Raw genomic sequence first — 23521 nt, forward strand, 5'->3', positions numbered from 1 at the left:
TTGTGTGAGCTAGGCTTGCTCCTTTTTGATGGCGAAGGATGTTTTTCTCTTCATGTGTGCCAAGAGTACCCAAATGGGCAGTTAGTGCAGGGTAGTTAATGTGCCGTAAATTCACACCCGGGCTCACCATGTGCTGACTTCCCCATGCGGAGGAGCCCCAAGGCTCTGCACTTTGTCTCTCATGGCAGGGAACAGATGGCCCTTCTCTGCACAGGGACTGCTCACACAGTGTTACAGAGTGCACATATGTGCATGTAGGTTTGTGGGTGTCTGTGTGTTTGTATAAGATGACTTGAATCCATCACAGTTGTTGGATTAATCTGCACTTCCTTGATTTTCATCAAGATACCCTAAGGAGAACTTTACTGCTTCATTGTCATCATCTTTGTCACTAATGGGCTTAGCTTTTAGCTACTTTTGACAAGTATTGTTGAATTCCTCCTTCTCCTTCACCGCTGAGATGCATAATTTCTCGATGTGAGTGACTGCACTTTTGTAAGTGAATCTTTCTTTGTTGCAGTTCCCTTCCCCAGCATTTCTGATTTGATCTCTAGCATCTATTTTCATATTTGATATGTTTCTGTAGTTAATAAACATTATTCTATAGCTTGAAACCTCCAAAAGGTAGGACATAAGGTTTTCTCTAGCTCTCTTGTTGTGGAATCAGGTTGATCTTTAATAAAGCTTTTGCTCTAGGCTAGTGTCACAGATAACTTGATCTATAATTAGTGTACACAGCTTCATCTTATCTTAAGTTTCACAGTGGATTGCATTTTCATGCAAAGTTTTCTTGACATTCTAAAATAATTGTATATATTCTTTATGCTATGCTCCAAATATATATCATTTATATAATTTCTAAGTCATCTGCTTTAAGATTTTGCTCTACCATTATCATATTCTCAAGACAATTCAGTATCACAAAAATTGTCTCTGGGTTTTCAACCTATAGTGAGAGTTCAGGACAACCGTAGTTGTTCTAGTTGTTCTGTTTTGGCTAAAGTTTCAATTTACTTACATATAGAAGATATTGCTCAAAATGCTTTTAACATGTCTTTCTTTAATGACCTCAGCCATGCCGGGCTGCCAAAGATAAACAGCGTTTCTGCTTGGCAAGCATTAACTCTTGGAGGAAGCAAAGCCTGATGCTGAACCTAGAGGCACTTGCTCTGAGTGTTTGCATTGCAAATACTCAGTGCTGTAGAGAAGAGCCATCCCCATGCAGGAGGGCTGCAATGCTGGGGAAAATCAGCACCAGCCACAGAGTTTCTCAATAGCAGATGTAAAATTCTGCTGAATACTTGAGAGAATAAAAGAAGAAAGCACAGGCCAGGCCAGCTTGGCTGTTCCCACTAGAGGATGGGAGGGTAGGAAGAAGGGATAAAATGGGATAAAGAGCAAGGATGGGAGCCTAGAAAGCCAGCTTTATAGTTCTTACTGTTTTGGAGATGGTCACAATTGCAGCTTCTGGGATGAGCAAACAGTGCTTCTCCTCATCTCAGCACCCCGAGGCTCTCGTGGCATCAGACATGCTCTGGTGCTCTGGACAAAGCAAGCAGTAATGTCTGCTTGTAATCAGCCTTCTTGGGCCTTTTGCTTGGGCTGAACTTCATGGCGGCAGCTTCTTTTGTCCTTTCTGGCAGATGTCTCAGTTGCTGGATGCCTAGCTTCCTGTGCCTGGAAGAACGGAGGAACACATGGCTTCAGTTCTCTAGTCTGCATTCAGGTTTTGTTCAGTTCTTGTTCAGAACCCCAGAGGGTTTCTACTGATTTTTTGAATGGTAGTAATGCGTCCACACAATTTAATGAATACTATCTCACCATATTCTGGAGGAATTTTTTTTTTAGTATAGGTTAAAATAATCACTTGAGAGAGTTTTCAGAGTATGAGTTTAGAGAGTTTTTGAAGTCAGAGTTTTAGAGTTCTTTTATAGCTTTTTGGAGTGTTTTTAATATTAATTTTTAATGCTTACTTTATTCTAGAAGAGTTCCCCATAGCAAGATTCTTTAAAAATAACCTAAAAAGGAATCCACAATAAAGAGTCTCCATCTGTGTGAATGAATTGTGGCAGATATGATGAAGCAATTCTTAAAATCCCACAGTTGCTGTTTTCCTTTCAACTGACATGTTCCTGGTGTTTTAAAATAAAACAGCCAAATGCTAGGTTTAAAGAGACATTCAAAGAATGCTGTGGTGTTATTAAAAATCCTCAGCTATGTCCAAGTAGAAAGGACAGTTACATGACCCTGTCGTGCATGACTGAACGTGCCATATGAGCCCCTCATTGGCATATACTCTAAATCATCCCTGATGTTATCATTCTGAACCCAGAATGAAGACACAAGGGTGAAAATATAAAGCCTGGATAAATGTACTACAGCTTATCAGGCAGAAATATGTTTACTGGCATTCTTTGAATGTGGTTGCTTGGAGTACTTAACAGTTTATACCTAATGAGGACTAGTAAATGACAACATACTGCAATTCACTTTGTCTGACTTGGAGAAAAGTTTAATGTTAGGAGGAAAGTTTGCATATTTAATTCTGGGATAACTGCCAATGAATAATCTTCTTATTTTAAAATAGAAAAGGGGAAATAATGGGAAGGAGAGAGAAATTTTTAATAAAACCTTTAACAAAGTAGCATAAAGAGAATATTTCTGTGCAGTAATTTTGACCAAGAAAAATGTTTGACTTGGTTGTGAATCCATAGAATCATAGAATGGCCCAGGTTGAAAAGGACCCCAATGATCACATAGTTTCAACCCCATGCTATGTGCAGGGTCACCAACCACCAGACCAGGCTGCCCAGAGCCACATCCAGCCTGGCCTTGAATGCCTCCAGGGATGGGGCATCCACAGCCTCCTTGGGCAACCTGTTCCAGTGCGTCTCCACCCTCTGAGTGAAAAACTTCCTCCTAATATCTAACCTAAACCTCCCCTATCTTAGTTTAAAACCATTCCCTCTTGTCCTAGCACCATCCACCCTTTTAAACAGCCGCTCCCCCTCCTGTTTATAAGCTCCCTTCAGGTACTGGAAGATAACAATGAGGTCTTCCTGGAGCCTTCTCTTCTCCAAGCTAAACAAGCTGTAAACAGACTGAAGTCCATTCACGTTACTCTGTACTTTGTATACAGTGATTCATTCTGAATCCTTTGTTCAAAGGCAGTTGTATTGGTGTGCTTCATGAAGTCTGCAGGATGAGAAAACCTAGTCAACCATGGCATTGAAGTGAGTTAACAATATGGTGTTGTGTCCAACTGTGGAAGCAAAATCAAATGGCTGAATGGGGGGATAAGATATTAAAACATGCTAAACATGTTGCCACCCATCTGACTGTACCCTAACTATGCAGAGCGAAAGTGTAGATATTCTTAGGTAAGACATATTATCTTAGATACTTTACCCCATAATCTGCACATACACTCTGTTTCCCTAAAATGGGTGTTGCAGTGCCATATTGATCGACTCATGATCGCAGGGAAAAGGATGTCTGCACCAGCCTTGTACTGCCAGATGCCGCTGAGCATGGTAACTGTGCAGTGTTCCTGCTTCTTGATCTCCTGAGCTGGACTTCTGCCAAGAGCTCCTTGTTCTCTTTTCTGGCGTTCTTCGAGATGATGTTAGTACAAAGAGCTTGTTCTGTCAGGAAGCAGCAGTATGGGAAAAAGATTTTATATCTCCTGAGCTCAGCAAGAAAGAAAAATACTTGGATTTATTTGCATTTTTTAATATTAGTCACACTGCCAAACTATTTAAAACAATCTAACTACTTCATCTCTACTTACCCTTCTCTGATAACTGCAGAATTGTCACAAGCCACCTGAAATATGGGACTCAGACATGAATTTCAATGTCAGCACAGTGCTTCAAGATGATGGGAATGGGAGGGGGGAGCTGTCACTGTATCAGCCAAGGCCTTTTGGGGGAAGTGTTGATAGATTTCCCATCTCTGGAAAGGAGGGAAAGTGCCCTTCCACTTATAGCAGCTGCAGGGTATCTGAATTACTTCCTACTCCCCTGTGAAAAAAGTAGGCAGTCCTCTGCAATCATTGCCGATGTCACCAGTTGTATGAAAAAAATGTTTTTTTTTCTCCTTAGGTAGAGATCACAAATGATGTCCAGTCCTTGCTGCTGATAATGCTGGCTGTCATGACGGCCAAGATGGTTGGTGACATTTTTAACACATCCCTGTACAGCTCCCTTCTGAGGCTGAAATGCATTCCTTACTTGGATGTGGAACCTTTTGTTCATCACAGGAAAGAACGGTGAGGTCTCTTTTGTTGCTGAATTTTTTCTGTTGTGTTCTGCATGTGTCCTACAAGTGGTGGAGCTTGGAGGGACAAAGCAGCAAAAGGAGGTTCTGGTCCTGAAAAAGGACCCCATGGAGTGCTGTGCTGTGTGAACAGAACAGTAGAGAATCCTTTTCTCTTAGAGTTTTTGATAGGATCTAAATTACCACTTTCACCAGAGTCTTGAGGGCACCAAGTGCTCTATATTGCATGAACTGTCTAGTTAGATTCTATTTATTAGTGTGATTGGTCCAGTGGGGAATCTAGTTGAGGTTTACACAGACAGCTCTGACTGTTTCTTCTGGAGCAGAAGCCACAGAGTGGAGGAACTACCACAGACCTTTATGGTAAATTTTGCCTTATCTAACATTTGGATGACTGGACAAGGCTTCCTGTGTGTTTGGCACATTTTCAGGCAGAGAATTCTGCCATCTGAGGATAGCAATTTAAGACAGGTCAGGGGAACTGTCTTCTGGTAGCACCTCCACTGACTGAGGACTGAAGGAATAGCCTGGAAAAAAAGTGTTTCATAGGTTAGGTGGGAGAAACCCACCAATTTCTGTGTGTTTTTCAGTGTGTGAGCCAGTATCTGAAACTTCAGTCTGTTGGTGAGCATTTACAGCCAGTAATTGAACCATTTATAATCAGTAATAGGAATCATTTTCTCTCTTAAACGTAGATGCTGGGTCCACATTTGTCTGTAAGTAATGAGAACTATATTACTATATTCTATAAAAGAATGCAGAAAAGCCAATTCTGTAAGATATCCTCTATGAATGAAATAAGTATCATAGTGGAAAATGGAAGGAAAAATGATTTTATTTATTTATCACATACAGAGTTTTTATTTTACTTAAGGGATATTTTGGTAGTATACATCCATGACCAAACCTATTTGTAGGGCACTTCAGCTGTCATTTTTTCTCAGTATTAAACTCTACTGGAAAATCTCACATATTCAAATGACTCTTTAGAAGATAAAAAATATTAGTGACTTGTTCTATCCACACTTTATAACTTTTTTCTAAATGTAGCCAAATCTGAATGTTTTTAGCAGGCACACTGAATGCTGGGTACAATCCAACTGTATTTGACAGGAGGTAAAGAAAGCCAGCAATGTGATAGGAGGAAATAAAAACAATCTGTGATATAATAGATGACTTCTGTATGTAACATGGCAGATAAAACAGAGGGGAAGAAGTCATAAAGTTTCCTGTGGTGCTTCGGTTGGATGATAGGTCCATGGAAAGAATTGTAGCCTTTTTCACTTGAAGGACAAATCTATCTAGCTGTCTACATATTCATCCATATAAAAATAATCAAATATTCCTTCCACTCCTCTCCCTTCTTCCTGAGGAATATTAAAGAAAATTTCTGGTCACAGAATACACTAATACTCTAAAGCAAAATACACAGTATTACGGCTTGGTAAAATTTTATAGAACCTTTTAGGCTGCCAAGTTTTGCTCTAAATCTTCTCAGTTTGAATAAGCTATGGCACTGGCCCATTGCTTGCTGTCTCCACTGCATTTCTTGAATGCTTTGTCACCTTATTATTTCCCCAAGGAGATGAAACTTCACCATTCAGTCACCTTAGACCTCCAAGATGTGGTTTAATTCCTTGATTTTTTTTAGTTATCCCAAAATCCTGAACATTGACTTGAGGCAACTCTGGACTGATGATCCACCTCTTGAAGTTATGTGATAATTTAAACATTTGATGCCTCACATGTAGTCTTTGTAAGCATTCTAAATCCTGTTACTTTACCTAGCCATAAAAAAGAAAAACAAAAACAAGATTCATATCGACAGAAACAACAACAACAAAACACAAAAAAACCTGTGTGTTCATGTTCCCACATCTCTGCTTCTTGTTCACTTATGAGCATCTCTGAAACTTTACTCAAATTCTACAGAAAGGTGCCAGGCTGGGACTTTCCTTTTCAAGCATTTTCCATGCAGACTAAGTTATCTCATTTGCTTTCTATCTTACTGGGCTGCAGCTAACAAGATGCTGTGGGAGCCTACCTATCTGCTTCTCCAGTCTTTTATCAAAGAGGGACTGTTCCGACTATCTGATTCTTTGCTGTTTTTAAGTTCCACTCTGGGAGAATTCAGACGTCTGTGTGGGAGTATTCCACTCTGGGACTCTTCACGTGTCTGTACCCAGCTGTTATTTTGCACAGGCTGTTTCCTTATTCTTGATGGGGCAGCTTAGCTGACATTTGCAACAAACTTATCCCGTCTCTGGCAAAGCACAGGTGCATATGGTGCGAGTTCAGCATCTTCTTTCTTCAGTGATAGTATTGTCTAAAATCACAAAATATACAAATCATGCACTTCTGGATTTCCCCAAACATGACAAGGAATAAGGTCAGCTGTGTAGCTACTGACAGCATGTATTTATCAACAGGTGATAAATTGTATTTCCGTATGCAGCCGGAATGGTTTGGATAACTATCAGCTTGCTTTAGAGCCACAAAAATGGGGATCCTTCTTCAAGTGAAACTGAAAAGCTTTTGGAAAAACAGTGACTAGGTTGTAGCAAGGAGGAAAAATGAGCAACTCTAGAGAACAAGACATATTTATATGTACTTAGCACTCATACTGTAAGAGAGAAATGCAGATCTTCTCATTCCTATTTCTTCAGAGGTGTTACGGATGAAAAGACCTTCTGTTTTAGATAATTAGTTGATTCCTCTTCCAGTGAACAACGCCCCCAGGCAGAAGATTTGTTGGACGCTGAAATGAAAAGGGAAAGTAGCCTTTAAATGATCGAGACAAGTAAAATCCAGACCCACAAAATAATTTAACTCCTAACTCCTGTGGAAATAAGGGGGAACATTAAGAAGCTAAATTACGTAATTGCTTGCTTTGAAGACATCTCCGTGTTGCATATGAAACCAGAGGAATTGAGAACCAAGTCCTCTGTGGTTTTCCACTACCTAACTCCTCTGCAGGCACTGGAATCTCTCGATATCTTTCTTCCTACAGAGCAGAAAGCCTTGTCATTTGTTTTCTTAATACTCATTTATATCTGAATTTGCTTGACCATCCTGCAAGTCGTATCCTGCGCCCTGACTGATAAGGCCCCAAAGACAGCTATTTAGTACACGGCTGCTACGGTGCACCATGATTTCCAGCTTACGTCTTACACCACCGTAAACACCCCTCTTATAAAATCTGGTTCACTGGAATGCTCCGAGCTGCTGGCTGCCAGGGAATGTTCTTTAATGAGGGTAAGGAGTACTTGAACACATCTACATCTTGGCAACTCTTCCTGCTTTTTATAAGCTACTATACACTTCAGAGAGAAAATATCTTAGAGGCTACTTTTTAATGGGACAAGTTTACTTAAGAGCTGAGTGGAGCTGGTGCCAGTAGTTCTGTTTTGTTCTAGCTTAATATTAGCCTTGTCAAAGTTCTTATAGCGTCTCCTGGGTGTTTCTATATTGCATACCATATAAAGCTGATTTTGGGAGCCAAGAATTTTGGCTGGAATATATATTATAGTGGTCTCATTATATATTTTTTTAAAGTGCATCAGAGGTGGCCCTGTATTAGAGATCCATGGAGCAAGGGTGATTTTTTCCCTTTATCCCTTCTGGTTTTCTATTCTCCCACACCGCAGACATTGGATCCAGAATCTGAGCCAACCCAAGTTGGAGGGTTATTTGGAATCCAATGTCCTGGTTTGGCCTGTTACAGAAATCAGTGTAATTAGCAAACTCTTCAGATGAGGCTTTGGATTTTGAAAATCACCAGACTTTTGGTTTGAGCCTAGTCTAGTAACTGGTATATTAAAATTTCCTCACTCATCTTGCTGACACAAGTGTTCATTCAGAGACTTTTCACTAGGTTGCATGTGGTGCACCCCATCTCACCTCCTTGAAAAGCCAGCGTGTCCCACAGCCACTTGGCACTTTCATCCTCAAAGTGATCATTAAGGGTGGACTTGGCAATGTTTTCTGATCAGAAGGCATCCAGTCTCCCTTTTGTAGAGTGTTTGTGGTAGGAGCTGGATCTTGTTCTGGCTGCACAAAGGAAAAAGGGAGCTGCTGTAACAATGCCATGCTTTGTTTGGGGAGAAGTCTGGCTGCTGGAGAAATGATAGAGGGAAGATGTTGAGATGTGGATGAAATTTATTAAAATTACATGTGGACTTTAAGTTGGTTCTCTGTCAGGCATAAGCAAGCATAGCAAAGGACCGTTTTTCATCCTTTTTTTTTTTTTGGCCTATTCTTTTCTTATGAGCGTTGAGTTTAGCATGATTCCATTACCTGGAAAGCAACTGTACAAAACCATGAAATCCTGTGGCAGGGCCAGATGTAACTTGATACTTTATAAAGAGTAGCTGCACTACCTTGCCTTGTTTTTAGCATGGGCTTGGTAGTGCTCATGTGAGATGGCTGACAGGACTTAGTGTGCCCTCCTGCCCTGCACCAGATCTCTGTGGGAATATCCAGCCTTTCTACCTTCACAGTCTTGGTATTCTGGAAAGAAGCTGGTATTTCCTTGCTTCCTTGTACACCGGTCTTCAGACTGTTTTTGGCTCCAAATTACCCAAAACTGTTCCTAAAAAAAAAAGTGCACATGGATTTGATGTGCATGGACCTATTTGAAGAAGGTTGTCTTAATGTGAAGGAGAGGTGAACTATCAGCTGGGCAGAGTTGCAGGTGTATGTTAACCCGGATACTTACATTACTGATGTACTTCTTGCTCTCTGACAGGTGGTGATGAATGATGCTCTTTAGCTTGTAGATTTCAGATTATTCCCTTCACAGAATTTTGGGGAAAAACACTTAATGACAGTGAATGATCTACAAAAATGATGTAAAGGGCCTTTCAGTTTCAAGCTTCAAAGACAAGAGGCACTGTTTTCTCAAATTTTTTTAATATCAAATTTCATCCCAAATTTAAAATTTAACATGAAGTGATCTCAGTGTCCAAATCTGCATAATGTCTCTTAGAAAAACGTCACATGCAAACAGGATAATAGTATCAATACAAATATTCAGATGAGGCAGAAAGGAAGGCTGTATGGTCAGAAGCAGGAGACCAAGTGGAACTTGCAGTTCTGTTGTCAGATCTGACCGATTTCACTGTATTGCTTTGGTCAAAACAATTTTTTTCCCCAATTTTCTTAGTTAGAGAAAATGCTTACATACCTCATGTGGCTTTCAGAATCTGTTGTGTTAGTAAAGTATTGTTAGTTCTTAAAGAAAAAGCCTTGTGAACTCTGGAAGATGATTTTCAACCTCCTCTAATGTTGGTTGTTTAATGAATCCGCTATCTAAAGGTACCACATGAATCAAAGTGACTTTATTTACATTGGTAAAACTATACAAAGATGCCCAAGATTTTGATTGCCTTACTGTTTATTTTTAGAGTGGAATCTGAACAAACAAAACAAATCACTCTTCCCATATTACAATAAATACCAGCAGATACAACTCTTCTTCCAAACTAAAATAAACCTTTCCGACCCTTAGCCATTCTTTTTCCCAAAATCTCCAGATGAGAGCTGCAGCTAATGCTGTGCCACCAGTGTCACATGGAGCAGACGAGGAATAAGCATGGAGCTGGCTGAGAGCAAGGCTTGTGATGGCCTGGCCAGTGGCACCCTCCTTTGACACAAAGGGCTATGGGCTGGCTAATAGCTCCCTGCTGACCTCCTGTACTTTGAAGTGTGTTGGTCGTCACTGCAGTCCTCAGAACCCAGTATACACAATGAAAGCATGAATACAGGAAAATAATGGCAAGTATGGTGAAGATGAGCCAACAAATTGTCTGACTGAAATCCTTGGAGGAACTTGTAAATAACTTAGTGTTTACACAGGGTCTGTGTATTTGCATGATTACCTTTTCACAAGCCCAAAGTGTTTTACACTGGGATGTTTTCAGGCTCTGAGAAACTATATGTTTTGATATGTCTAAAATGTGCAGGCTCAGCTTCTGCATTTTTTTTAATGAACAATTTATGCTGGATTTCCACCCCTCCTGCAGTATTCAATACGTAAATGGTATGTTATACTCAGATTGCATACTGATCACAATCACTGTGTGCTAGGAAGAAAATGTTTTGAATTTGCAAGTGAATATTGTACTCTGTTGTGAGATTTTTAAGGGAAACAAACTTCTAAGTTTTTTGAAAGAGTGATATTGGTGCAGTTGGGCAAAGTGCTGGGAGAAGATATAGAAGCACAAAGAGACAGATCACAAATGGTGAATCTTTAAGCAATTGTTCTCCTGTGGTTTCTGACTCAAGGTACTTCTTTCACCTATCAAAAGCAGGGTCAAAAGTGAATGAGACCACCATGGGGTTGGCAAGCCTGCTGCAAGCATTGGGCGTGCTGTCTCAATGGGCATCTTAATAACGAGGTTATGGTTCTTGCTGTAAGGCTCACTGGGAGGCAGGCCTCATATGTCAAAGCACCATTAGCAAATGTGACACAGGTCCCTTTGGATTGTGAAGAAGTCTTTCCACAGATGTCTCAGTTGGCACTACAGACTGCTTGATGTTGAGGGAGGGATGACAAATCCACATGGACTTTTGATGTGTTTTCCATTTCTGGGGAGTCCTGTGAAACCAAAAGAAGTTACTACTGCACACTTTCCACTGGAGGAAGTGCACTGAAGCAGCATCTGGAACTAATAACCTGCGTTTCAGAGCTAGCTGTCTGGCAGTGAGTGAGCTACTCCTGCTTCTATAGGACTGTATGCAAAAAATGCATGTAGCGACTTTCGGCTGTGGGAAACAACATGGCTTCTGCTGACATGGCTAGAAGGAGGCTCCCCAATGACTCACCTGGGAGGACAAGCTGGTGCTGACTGTATAGATACCACCACAGCTTTCAGATGTGGTTACACACAGGTGGAGCATGCACACGTACACACATCGTCCCCAGCCACTGGATGGGTATTCCACTAATTGCTTGAGTCTGTGCTGGTGTCTGGCCACTGTTGGCAGACGCTTACAGTTTCCACTTAAAGCTGGCCAACCTTACCGAAAATCCAGCTGTGCTGGCAGAGCAGCCAATCTCATGAAGATGTCATTGAACAACTCTTTGAATTCATTCAAGAAGTGATGGTTCTGACTGAAAGCTCACTGAAGTCCCTGGGGAATCCTTGCTGGTTATTGATATACAGATGTTCATCTATACAGGAGTTGTATTTGGTGTTCTTGAGTTACATGTAAACACATTACCTTTATTACAGTGCAGGAGACTGCTTCTGAGTTCACTTTAAGCTGAAATGAATTCTCTTTGCTGTTGATGTCTATGCCACCTTTTCTGTTCTTGTGAGTGTTGCTACATCCTCATAAAAATGTGTTAGGAACTTCTCATAGTGGTTGTCATGACAGAAAGAGCTATGTATTTACAACAAGGAAAAAGCACAAAATAGAATCATGGAAGTTTTAAGGTTGGAAAAGATGTCTAAGATCATCTAGTCCAACTGCCCATGTACCGCCAGAATTTCCCCACTAAACCATGTCACTAGTTATCACATCCCCATGTTTCTTGAATGCTTCCAGAAATGGTGACTCTACCACCTCCCTGGGCAGCTTGTTCCAGTGTCCAACCACTCTTTTGGAGAAGGTTTTCCTAATATGCAACCTGAACGTCCCCTGCTGCAACTCAAGACCATTTCCTTCTATATGGCCTTCTCTGACTGCTTCTTTTAACAGAGATCCTATGGAGTGCTTCTCCCATTAGCTGTATCACGAAACAGACACTAGTTTGCGTCTTGAAAAGTGACTCTGATCACTGAGCTTCTCTGCTTCCTTAGTTAATCCTGGAAGAAAGCTGACTGTGATGTTCACCACCTTCCTGGATGTTCTAGGGTTGACACAAATGGTGTCATACGCATCTAGTGTACCTAGATCCCTCTGCAAGGCCTCTCATCTTTCTGATAGCACCTTCCAGTTTAGTATTGTCAACAAACTTGGTAAGGATGCATTAGACTCCTGCATTCAGATCATTGATAAAATGTTAAACATGAACTGACACAAGAACCGAATGCTGGAGAAAGTCGGTAGTGACTAGCAGTGTTTTATTATGGTTCCTGATATGCTTGTGGTATAAGAAATGGGCTGGTATTTTAAAAATGGGAATGCTGCAGTTTGAGGGTTTGAATGCATTTCCCAATGCAAGTACACATGGAAGGAGGAGTGCCTTTGCTCAGAATCCTGGTTGTAAGCATCACAAGCTTATATTTACTGGACTGAGAATAGGGTATAATCTGTATCTCCAGATACCAATGTTATTTTTTAATAACTACTTTTATCCATTAGAAAGTGACTGATTCTCAGAGGTACTGAGCAATCAGAAATCTCTTTTTTCATATACTTTTCCATCTGTATCGCTTTAGTTTACTCAGTTTTTAGTCTGTTAGACCTAAATCTCCATACATAATTTTGACAAAAGATCATCTGATAATCTATCTGGTTATTAAAACATACACTGCTGTCACTGTCCATTCCCAAACATTTTTGAGCCAACATTTCTAACATACTAGTCAGTGTTTTCTTGGAACAGGCAGAGTGGAAAGGCTAAGGTGGCTGGTACAGTACATGAGGGTGGAGGCCCTGAATGAAGCTTTTATGTAAATGGTCTCACAGGAGCTTTCCTCTCTTCTTTCCAGTTTGTATTAGTTTTTTTGGCATACGTCTGCAAGAAACTCATCATGTCATTGCATTTGAAGTGCAAGAGCCAACTTAGTATTTTGCGAATTTCCCTTGGAAGTTGCTTTGCAGTGATCTATCCAGAGATCATCAATTTTCCTGTTTGTTCAGTTATAGGCAAGATCATGAGACGTTTATTTTAGCACACAGTGTAATTGTTTTTCTCACTTTATTCCTATGGAAGTTTGTTCAAAACATTTACTTGAATTTAAATTGCTTGTATTTGTGTCATTTTGAGAAATGTCTTTGCTTCTGATTGGATATAATGCCAGGGCAGGCAGAGTCCACACAATCTTAAGATTTCTTTCTTACAAAAAAAAGATTCTTACAGGCTAAGATAATAACTTGGAAAATACAAAGATAACTGAGTCATTCCATTCTGAATACACTAATAATAAGTAGTATGTCCACCAGCATTAACGCATAAGACATCAAGACAGCCTACCCTAGCCCTGTTTAGGTTTTTCTCTTTGTGTTTACCTATACACATCTGTATGTGCACAAGGACTACGGATACAAGGGATAATGTGTAAATGTGGATGTCTGTGGGGTACGTATTTTGTATACAGGTATTTAATTTATTACTCATTCAGTTTTTAGGAAAATTTTGGCTTTTTTCTCTGGTAGATGTTTACCTACTAGAAGAGAAAATACTGCATAGCTAGATGTAGAGGCATCTTACAGGTCTCTTTGGAAAGGGGAAGGCTCTTAGGTGCGTTGCTGTGCCTGACGTTTCGTGCTGATGAAGTTTATGCAGTGTCCCAGAGTTGCTCCTTGCTGTACATCATAGATGCTTGGAATGCAGTGCCACGATCCTGAGGAGGACTGAGGAGAGAATTCCAAGGATACAGGGAATATGAATTCTGGAAAAAATGTACACTTGTAACTGACTATATGTTGTTTGCTTCTCCCACTTGGTGAAGAACCTGCTGCAGCAATCAGGATGGCTACACACAAAAGAAGGAGGGGGGCTGTACTAACAGAATTTTTAAGAAACATTTATATATGATGACTAGTGGTGACTTGTAGTTCACAATGCAACCATTCAGAGATATATAGTCTCTTTAGAGCCATCTACACATTTCCTGTATGAGGCCTGCTTTACTGATAGCGCTGCCAAATGTCCTTGGTTTAAGGGCATTTACTCTCATTTCCCTGAGAGCCTGGTTACTGTAGCATGCACCCATCTTTGAGATCTTGAGGTGAGGGTTCAGATCCCCGTGGATGAGCTGATTTTGGATCTCTCACATTTCTAGCAAAGGTTCTTCTATAGGAAGAAAATAATAGCTCAGGCCCATTGGACGCTGCCCTTCAATAGCCTCGGTGCAGTGACCCATGTCAGACATGGCTCTTTACTAAATCAGGCAGCTAGTTACAATCTCAATTTGTTTTTGGACCTGCACTGTGAGAGCTGAGCCAAGAGCTATGTCTTTTGTGTTTTTACCTACAACTCAAAACCTGGTGTGCTTGGGGCATTAATTTTTAAGATGCTCTTTGAGTAGCTCCAGCAAGTGACCGCACTTACACACAGCTTTATCTGCTTATCCCAAGGTCTGGTGCACAACAGAATGCATTTTTTTAAAACTAAATGCTCTCCTATAAACAACTCTGGTAGGAGCTATTTTTCTAACATGGTGGCATTTTATACTGACAGTGCTGGTAGGAAAAACTTCATAAGGGAAAAACACAGAAACAAGGTCTTAGCAGAAAACCTACAAACATCCTGTGATACCCCTTCCATTTCTTTTACGAAACACAAAATCTTCCTTATCTGTTTCTTTTTCTTTTTCTTTTTCTTTTTCTTTTTCTTTTTCTTTTTCTTTTTCTTTTTCTTTTTCTTTTTCTTTTTCTTTTTCTTTTTCTTTTTCTTTTCCTTTTCCTTTTCCTTTTCCTTTTCCTTTTTCTTTTTCTTTTTCTTTCTTTTTTTTTTTTTTTTGTTCTGCAATTTTTCAAGTAGTAGAGACATTTTCCCAGCAGATTATGAGAAATCCATTTGTCTTTAGCATACAGTAGTTGCTAAACATATATAACTTTCCAATCCTCTCTGGGAAATAAGTGACAGAGACGTTCAGTTAACCCAAACAACACATTTCACAGTAAGTGCTATGCTATCAAAAGGCCATTGGACTGAATAGCTGAATGTCCCCTCATTTAAGAATATGGAGGGAGCCAGGACCAGGAGATGCTGGGAAGCTTGTCATCTTACAGTCAGTATAAATATTTGTAGATACACTGAACAGAGACTGAACTCTGCCAAACTTCTGGCTCCTGGTTTAACAGAAGAATTCCTCCCTCCATTTAGTGTTCATCTAAAATAAGACAGCAAGAAGCTGTAGGCCTTGTCTGCTGAGCAAAGTTGCACTGAAAACTGATTTTAAATAGATCTAATTAGATGAAAGCACACTGCTAGCATGAATGCACTTGCATCTTTTTACACCATGCTTTACTTCATTTAATTTCCTTTTATACCAGTTTAAATATTTCAGGGGTTAGCACTGAATAGAGCAAATCAACTTAAAAATTCTGTGACATCTTTTTCCAGTGTAATTAGGTTTCACAGAGCTTTTTTGTTTCCATCTATTGATCTCAGTGACTATTCTGGAGCATACTGAAAGAATAATTTTTTCACAAAATTCACTGATTCACTTGCAAATCTACTCAATTCAGTCATCTGCATATGATAAGCATTGTGTGTGTATATATACAATTCTACTGTATAGTGAGATCAATATTGACATACAAATTTAAGGTAAGATTGTGGGGTTTTTTGTTTTTATTTTTTAAGCCAAATGGCTTATTGAAAAGAACATTGGTGGGTCTATTACTTGCATGTCTTTTTATTACTTAAAACAAAATAAAAACCCCGAAAGTAAAAAAAATTAAATGTAAGCAACTTTCAGCCATGTTTTGAGTTTATTCATAACAGGGTTTTTAAAAAGATGTTAGAGAAAAAGAAAGCTAACACTAATAATCTCTATTCATAATTTAGCAGCAGGTCTTCATAACCATGGGATATGTTTTGTACTAAAATGAAAATCATGAAAAAAATCTGCTTATTTTTTTTCTGGCCAAGTGAAGTGCATTTTAAAAAAAGAAAGCCATAGTCACAGAAAATGCATGCTAGTAGAAACTGGAACTGAATCTAATTCTAATTCTAATACTTGGTAATGCATTTATAGCAAGGTAAGTCACTGTAATGATCTCCAGCCTGATAATGTTCCTTTTAGCTAACCAACCTGTCTGCTCAATTGTTCAGGGTTCTCACTCAGCCTGATCTCAAAAAGCACCGTAAACATTAAGCAAACCCCAAAACAAGATCCTGAGAACTATTTATACAAGTTACTGTGGCCAGTCAGGGCAATAAAACAATGGTTTACAAGAAGCCCAAATAAAATTTTGGGCTGCTCTGAGCATGATGGCCTGTGGCAAGTCAGTGGGTAAACACTCAGTGCAGAAATGGAGAGACGGTTAAAAAAGATGAGGGCAAGTTCATGAATAAATCCAAGCGAGCACACTGCCTGTGTTCTCATGCACCTTGGTCCCTAAAGTATGTTTGAGTTAGGATTATGCTTCTTTCCCTCCCACCACCCTTTAAGTCCTTTTAATCACTTGAAACTTGCATTAAATACAGAGTAAACTCTTTATGAGGAAAGGTTCCCTTGTGTTGCGTGTTGTCTAAGGAAACCTCCATGTTATGATTAGATCTGTTATGGTTAGATCCTTAACAATTTATTTCAGTGGGAAAACTTCCACTGGATTTAATAGCAACAGGGACTAAACTACATTTCCATGAATCACTTTAAGACAGTTTACCACTCAGGGATATTGGCTTCTTACCAAATGACCGTCCTATTTATGTTGTAAAGCACATTTTCTTTGTTCCATGTTATATCCCCAGTCATGGATGTGCTCTTAAAAGGAACCTGAAACTCAGATATCATAACCTCAGTGAAATAGCCTTAATACTATAACATATTACACTATTGTAGTGAATTACATTTTTGGAGAAAAAGTTCTCACGTGTCCTGTAAAAGGAAAATTTACACTGGATCTATTTTAGTAGAGTGACTGCAGCATTGTGTCTCTCCTTGAGGTAAGTCTAAACATGTGAGAAAGATCTACATGATAAAATCCAAATGTAAGTACCTCCTGCTACTCCACATATGAAGGAATTTTCAAAATGATAAATGAAACGTCCTTGCTCGAAATTACATTCTGAAACCAAGGGCTTTGTTACAGATGTAGAGGTGTGCAACAGCACTGACATTCGTCAGCTAAGCAAAGTGTCCTTGGGAAGCATTTGGACATACATATAGGTTTTGCAATATGACCTACCTGCGGGGAGCACTGCTGCCCAAAGGGCTGTGAGCTGTTAGCATGGCTGTTGGTGGGGCTATGCGCCTGTAGGTGCCTGAAATGGTTTTCAGCCTTCTCACTGTCAGTGTTCTCCTTCTGGCTCTTCTGCAAGCTTCCTCTGCTGGCTTTGGATTCCAGCTGTTGTTGTAAAGGCTGTTCCTGGCAGAAGTGTGTTGAGTACTCATTTAACATCGGCTTGAACCCTAGCTGCACAGAAGGAGGAACCTCACAGCCTATAGTAGGTTGAATGGCGAATGGAGACTCCCATGGTGGGGATGGCTGGAGATCTGTAACTCTTGGCAAGAGAAGAATGACTACTTAGCCACGTTCAGATCTGCCAGTGAAGAACAGGTTTGGTTTTCTGACAGTAAATGAACAGGGACTTCTGAGTAGTGACAGCAGCCAGTAGTAAGACACCCAGTGCCTTCTTTTCTTCAAAGATGCTTTGGCCTCATATCTTCCATAAGATAACTGTTTTGCTTGCTTTCCTCTCAGAGCAAGATTATTCTTTACAGTAATAAATGGAAGAGTAATTGAAAGAAATGTCACTGCCAATGAGCACTAAATCAGTACCAATCCTTAGTGTGTTGTCTTTCTCTGAAAAAGCTGCCCTACGATAATGGTGTAGATGATACAGAACTTCATAATAGCAGAAAAAGCCAAGATGACAAAACCGTGTAAAAAGTTATGCCTTACTTTTGTACAAATGGCTGATTTGAGAAAACCTACGGATGTTTCATAGGCTTCTGCAGTAATTTGGAACATTTGCTTTCCATGCAATAGAGCAAAAATGTAAAGTTGTGAAATTGGAAAATTTTCTTACACTGCAGAAACTGTTGTAATGTAGCAGTATTCACATTGTTCTTATTTAGAAATCATTCAGGGTTTGTACATCACATAATTCAGTAAACAGTTACAATTAATCATTTTTTTATACTGTATCCACTGTGCTAGGTACAGTATTTTTAACAGCAATATAATGTATGTCATTTACAGACAGAGCTTAGGACAAGCAAATACAGATTTGTATTTGGCCTCTAGAGATGGAAAAGAGGAAGAGGACAAACAGTAGTTACTCATTTATGAAAATGCAATTTTCCAACAAACAGCCACAACTGCAGACTTCTGACAATAGCTCATCTTGAGCAGCATCTTTGGTTCCCACATTACTTGTAGTGCATCAACTGGTAGTACTCTGAAATCAAGAATTAAAAACAAAAATAATTTGGATTTTTCAGTGTTGTTTTGACTGACTCGTACTAAATACTGATAAACCACTGTTTGTTCGTTTCTCCATGAGATGTATTCTGGATCTTTGACTGTAATAAGATGATGCTCCAAATCTTCACTGCCTGTAGTCTGTTTCATATAATAGTGCAGGTTTGATGTGATTCAATCCACACAAGAGTGTTCTTTTTCAAATTCATTTAAATCCATCTCAGTTTAGAAGAAGAAACTTGTTTAACAGCTGTGCATGTTGATGCCATGTATGAATTGTACTGTCTTCTCAGGTCAGTTGCTCTTAGGCAGGTGGTCACATCACAAAACATCAGAGTAACTGCCTTGAAAAAATCACCCTGAGTCTCTCAGGGGGAAGGACAATAATTAACAACATATGGAAATAGTTGCTCTTACCACAGGGATGAAAGGTACATTGGTAAAACAGGATGTGGGCAAATTTATGTTCCAGTTGTCTCTGTCTGTGGTTTGTGTCAGCTTGTGTCTGAACAGGAGATTCTGGCTTATGATGTGTCAAGATAATCAGAATAATTAATGTATTTTTGAAAAACAGAAAGTATGAAACAAGTTTAAAACTAGAGAACTTCACTGACTTCAGTTGTCAGAATCTGGTTTACTTTAATTCTGCAGAAATTATGGCTGAATTTTGCAGAAAGCGTGTTTGTTTTTCACCTAATCCTGGTGTCAGAAGCAGGGGTATACAAGTTTTTCAATTAATGTATGTTCACATTTCCTGAAACTTTGCCTAGAATCTGAAAAGTGTTACAAAATATTGGAAAAAAATGAATACAACATGTGAGAAAATTTTGAAGGGGTTGTCTTCCTAAATGCTACTGATGCAACAACAAATATTACAACAATGAGTGCAAGGCTGAATTTCTCCAAAATGATGAATATTAAACTATTTGGAATCAACCAGAATTCCAGAAGATTTCAGTTCAGATTAAAGATATATATATATGTATTTAATAAGAGAAGCCATGCAAATTCATAAGTAACTCTTACAGTATTCTAAGATGACCATGTCGTGCATATGGTTGAATTTATCACATTTCTCACACAAAGAAAGGCAATGCTTGATAAGGGATTTTATTGGGTAATTATATTTTTTAACTTGCAAATAAAGCAAATTCACTTCCATCTTGAAGTAATTTACTAACAGTTTATAAACTCATCAAATGCTAACATGGTACAGCATGCTTCATTTCCTGTTTACTTACTACATGATCCTTTGTCTGTCTCCTTTGTGCCTTTCAGGCTGAACCTAGAATTGTTCTCTGCCAGGGATGTCATGGAGCCTCACATGAGAGTCCTTCACCTGAAGGAAAACATTGCCTCCTTGGCTTGGCTTCTTGCAAGCACAAGCCATGGTGGATTCCCTGTGGTTGGTAGGACCAAGTCAGATCAGGCACAGGTGTTTCAAGGAACCATTAAGAGGTAAAAATGCTATCAAATTGATGTTATGCGATGTTTATGTCTATTTTAATTTCTTTTTTCTTAAACATCTGCTTGTGAAGACCACATGGGATGAATATGAAACTTGTTTCTACTTTCTTTAGCATGAACAGCAGGTGTCTTTTATAAGAAAGGACTTTGAAAAACTTGAGGTGCATGGCTATCTATTTCATGAAGGATTTATTGAAATGAATCAATAAAATGATCTTATAAGAATTGTAGAAAAAGGGAAAATTGTACTTCAGAACATTGACGTTTCAAAGAAACAGTAATTTTAAGGGATTTGAATCTAGTGACTCATGAAATGTCCTATGTCAGTTCAAAGTTGGCCTGTTCTTCTGTTGACTTTTTTTTTTCATTTTCTTTACTGTATGCTTTTAAAGGAAATGGATTAATGTAAATCATATCACAGACAAGATAAGCAACAAAGTCACTAAAAATTTCATGCTGCGTAAACAAGAATTAGACTAAAGGAATTCTTCTTACACTGGGGACTCTCAAAAGGCATATAAAATATCTTGATAAATGAAGTATTGCTGATACTGTACATTATATGCAAGAATGATTCTATTCTTTCACAAAGGAGTCTTAAGACTGTTCTTTGAGTGGTCGGTCAGGAGTGGGAGAGGCAGTGACTAAATTCCCACCTTGAGTATCCTAGAGGAAAGGAGAGGATGCATGTACAACTGCTTCCTAATAGGAGTTCACATAGCAAAGCCCTATGAATGATACTTCCAATAACCTTAATATGAATACATCGTGTCTTCTGTGCTAAATATTCATAGTATTCTAACATGTTCCCTTGTAGAGAATGTTTTTCACCCTTAATTGGGAAGAAGTTGGTAACTACCTAGATTAATGTAGTTTCTTCTATTGATCTGGATGGGGAAAGATGTCATCCACGTATCATGAGTGGAAAATTGATTGGGACTTGCCTCCTTGCCTGTTTTATAGCAACTTTTCAAGGATGAACTATTGACAGCTGGACCACATGAACCTATCTCGCACATAGCTCCATGGTCAGCAGAAATTTTGGAGCATAAAGATAGAAAGTGGGTGAATATTTAATGAAGCCTGGGAACTTTGCATGAATCTCTCAGAGAAATACTGGCTTGAAAAGAGAAAGTTGTACAGTGCAGACTGTTTGGGTTGTAGTGGCCTGAAGAAGTAACATCAATAATTGCAGTACCATATACTTGTATGTGGTATATACTCTTGTTCCTTCACAGTGATGCTGTCATAAATGCTAACAAGAAATGTGCTAAGGTGCTAAAACTTCAATTTCGGATTGATAGTCCGCAGTGTGCAGCAATCTGAAAATATTATATGCCATCTAGTAGCACACTTGTTTAGTTCTCAGCTGGACTCATCAATAAAACACATTTACAACAGACCAAACCAAAGTCTCTTCTAAATTGAACTGATAATCTTATAATAATTTCCTCATTAATTCAGCAAAATACCTGGTAGTGAGAGTCTCAGGCTGCTGGGGGTACGCTGAGTTTACACAAATGCTGTTGTGCTTCTTAATGCAGAGCAAAGTTGTTGAAGCAAACAAAAAAGAGGGGTCAAAAGGATGATCATGAGCACATGCCAAAAAGAGGCACTTTTAGAGGCAATCTGATGCTACCTGACAATTCTGGTAAGCTTGTAGTTTGCTTCATTCCCATAACTGCATTCTAACAGAATGGATTCAGAGAGAGGGGGTGAACAAAATAGTTTTTCCCCTGGTACTCTCAGCATGAATGAGCTGTTGTTAGACTGTTTTGAAGAGAATCAAGATAGCATTTTAAATAGTTGACAAAGTAGCAGCAAATGTGAGGGTTTTTTTTGTCCAGTCCAACGTTTATTACCCGCACCAGTGAAACCCATAGTGAATGGCTGTCTGAGAGCAAGCACTGCAATCTGGCATGCTCTGTCAGCACCCTTCTCACCCACCATGTGTCCAGCTGCCTGAGAACTGCTGTGATGAGGTCTGGGTGCCTTGTTCCCAGCAGGGAACATGGGTAGCTTTGCTGTTCTGCCACGGTTCCTCACCAACTCCAGGAAAGGAATTTCTCTGCAGCCAGCCTCTGAAACAAGCCTCCAAAAATGTGATTTGTCATGGAATTAGTGTATTCATAACCATAAGTAGCTAGGATTTGGTTTTCCATCTTACTCATAAAATTACAGCTCCTGTGGCACGTAACTGCTAAGATCAACATGAGAAATGCTGTGAACTCCTTAAAGGAGAATGGTGTTGTTTATTCTCTTACTGCATGGGATCCACTGCAATCCCATGTGAAGGTGACAAAGCCACAGACAGAAAATTTGTTTTTCCATCTTATACATCAACAACGTTCAAATGGAGAAAATGTAGTTTGCTTGGCATGTTTTAAAAATTGCAGACGGGGGAAGATCCAATAGTATTTGCCATTATGCTTTTCTTGAGAGTTTCCATGGACGTTATTATTGATTCTTAAATGTTTGGGTTTTTTTTTCTTCTGGCACAAAAACATTGGTATTACTTTTAAAAAATGTAGGGGCAAGGAGCTAAAGAAGGAAAAGAAGCGACCTACCTAGAAAGGCTGCAGGAAGGCAACAACAGCTTGTATTTTTTTCATACTGTTTCACACTTCTGTGTATCTCTGTACCATTTCTTGTCATAAAATACACATGGATGAAACACTGAAAATTTTACTGAATGCAAAGTTCATTTAGTACCTGCCTACACCTCGAAACTGCAGTGATGTGAGTTGCTGTACAGGGACAGAGTGTTGTTATGTTAGTGTAATGCATATGAATGATTTTGACTCTTTTTTCAAAGGGTCAGTGTCAGTTCTTACAAAAGCAAGGACTGAGGCCAAGGAGTGTTGGCTGGGACTTGTGTGAGCCTACAACTGCATCTCAGTGCTGGATTGAGCAAACACCCAGATATTCCAATTTTGTTTGAAATTATAAACAAACAAAAATCTTCAAGCCCCGCATAACGGGGCCAGACTTTTCTCTTAGACTTTGTGATCTGGACGGTTATCCACTGGGGATTAAGGTGAGATCACCAAAGGTGAGATCATTTTACATGGATAACCTAAATCTGAAGCTGTTATATTCCTCAACTGAGTAAGCAGTAGAAAATCAAAACAACTACTAACAAAAACTCCTTGGCTTTAAAATTGTTAAAGAGGAAGCAAACTGTATCTGAGAAGCAAGTTTCCAAAACAATGATCTCCTCAGAGTAACTCTTTTGACACTATGCCATGGACCGTGCTGTGTGCATGCCTGGGAAACCATCACAGAATTTGGTTTGAGGAACATGTGGCTGGTGAGCTAGATGCACAGCATTAATAGGGATGCTTGTCCTGCTCTGTGCAGTGCAGCCTACTGTGTGCAATGTGGGGAAATGCACCCTCCTCCTCCTCCCTTCATTTCTCCCACAGCAATGATGGTTCTTCAAAATGAAATGGGCAATTCCTTCTCTCTGCTGCTGAAATGCATCCCCTATCTATTCCCAGCA

The 23521-nt window shown here is 39.4% G+C and overlaps 1 protein-coding gene across 1 annotated transcript in view; it reads left to right on the forward strand.

The window, feature by feature from the left end:
- The window catches only part of LOC128091434 (chloride channel protein D-like), a 76700-nt gene that overhangs the window by 37500 nt on the left and 15679 nt on the right, over nucleotides 1–23521 (forward strand). Inside the window, exons 12-13 of the mRNA XM_052704567.1 lie at nucleotides 4104–4270; nucleotides 19831–20010. Coding sequence (XP_052560527.1) covers nucleotides 4104–4270; nucleotides 19831–20010 — 347 coding nt within the window. The remainder of the gene's footprint in view (nucleotides 1–4103; nucleotides 4271–19830; nucleotides 20011–23521) is intronic.

The sequence above is a fragment of the Tympanuchus pallidicinctus genome, unplaced genomic scaffold, assembly GCF_026119805.1.
Source record: "Tympanuchus pallidicinctus isolate F22 unplaced genomic scaffold, pur_lepc_1.0 scaffold5, whole genome shotgun sequence".
NCBI classification, from domain to species: domain Eukaryota; kingdom Metazoa; phylum Chordata; class Aves; order Galliformes; family Phasianidae; genus Tympanuchus; species Tympanuchus pallidicinctus.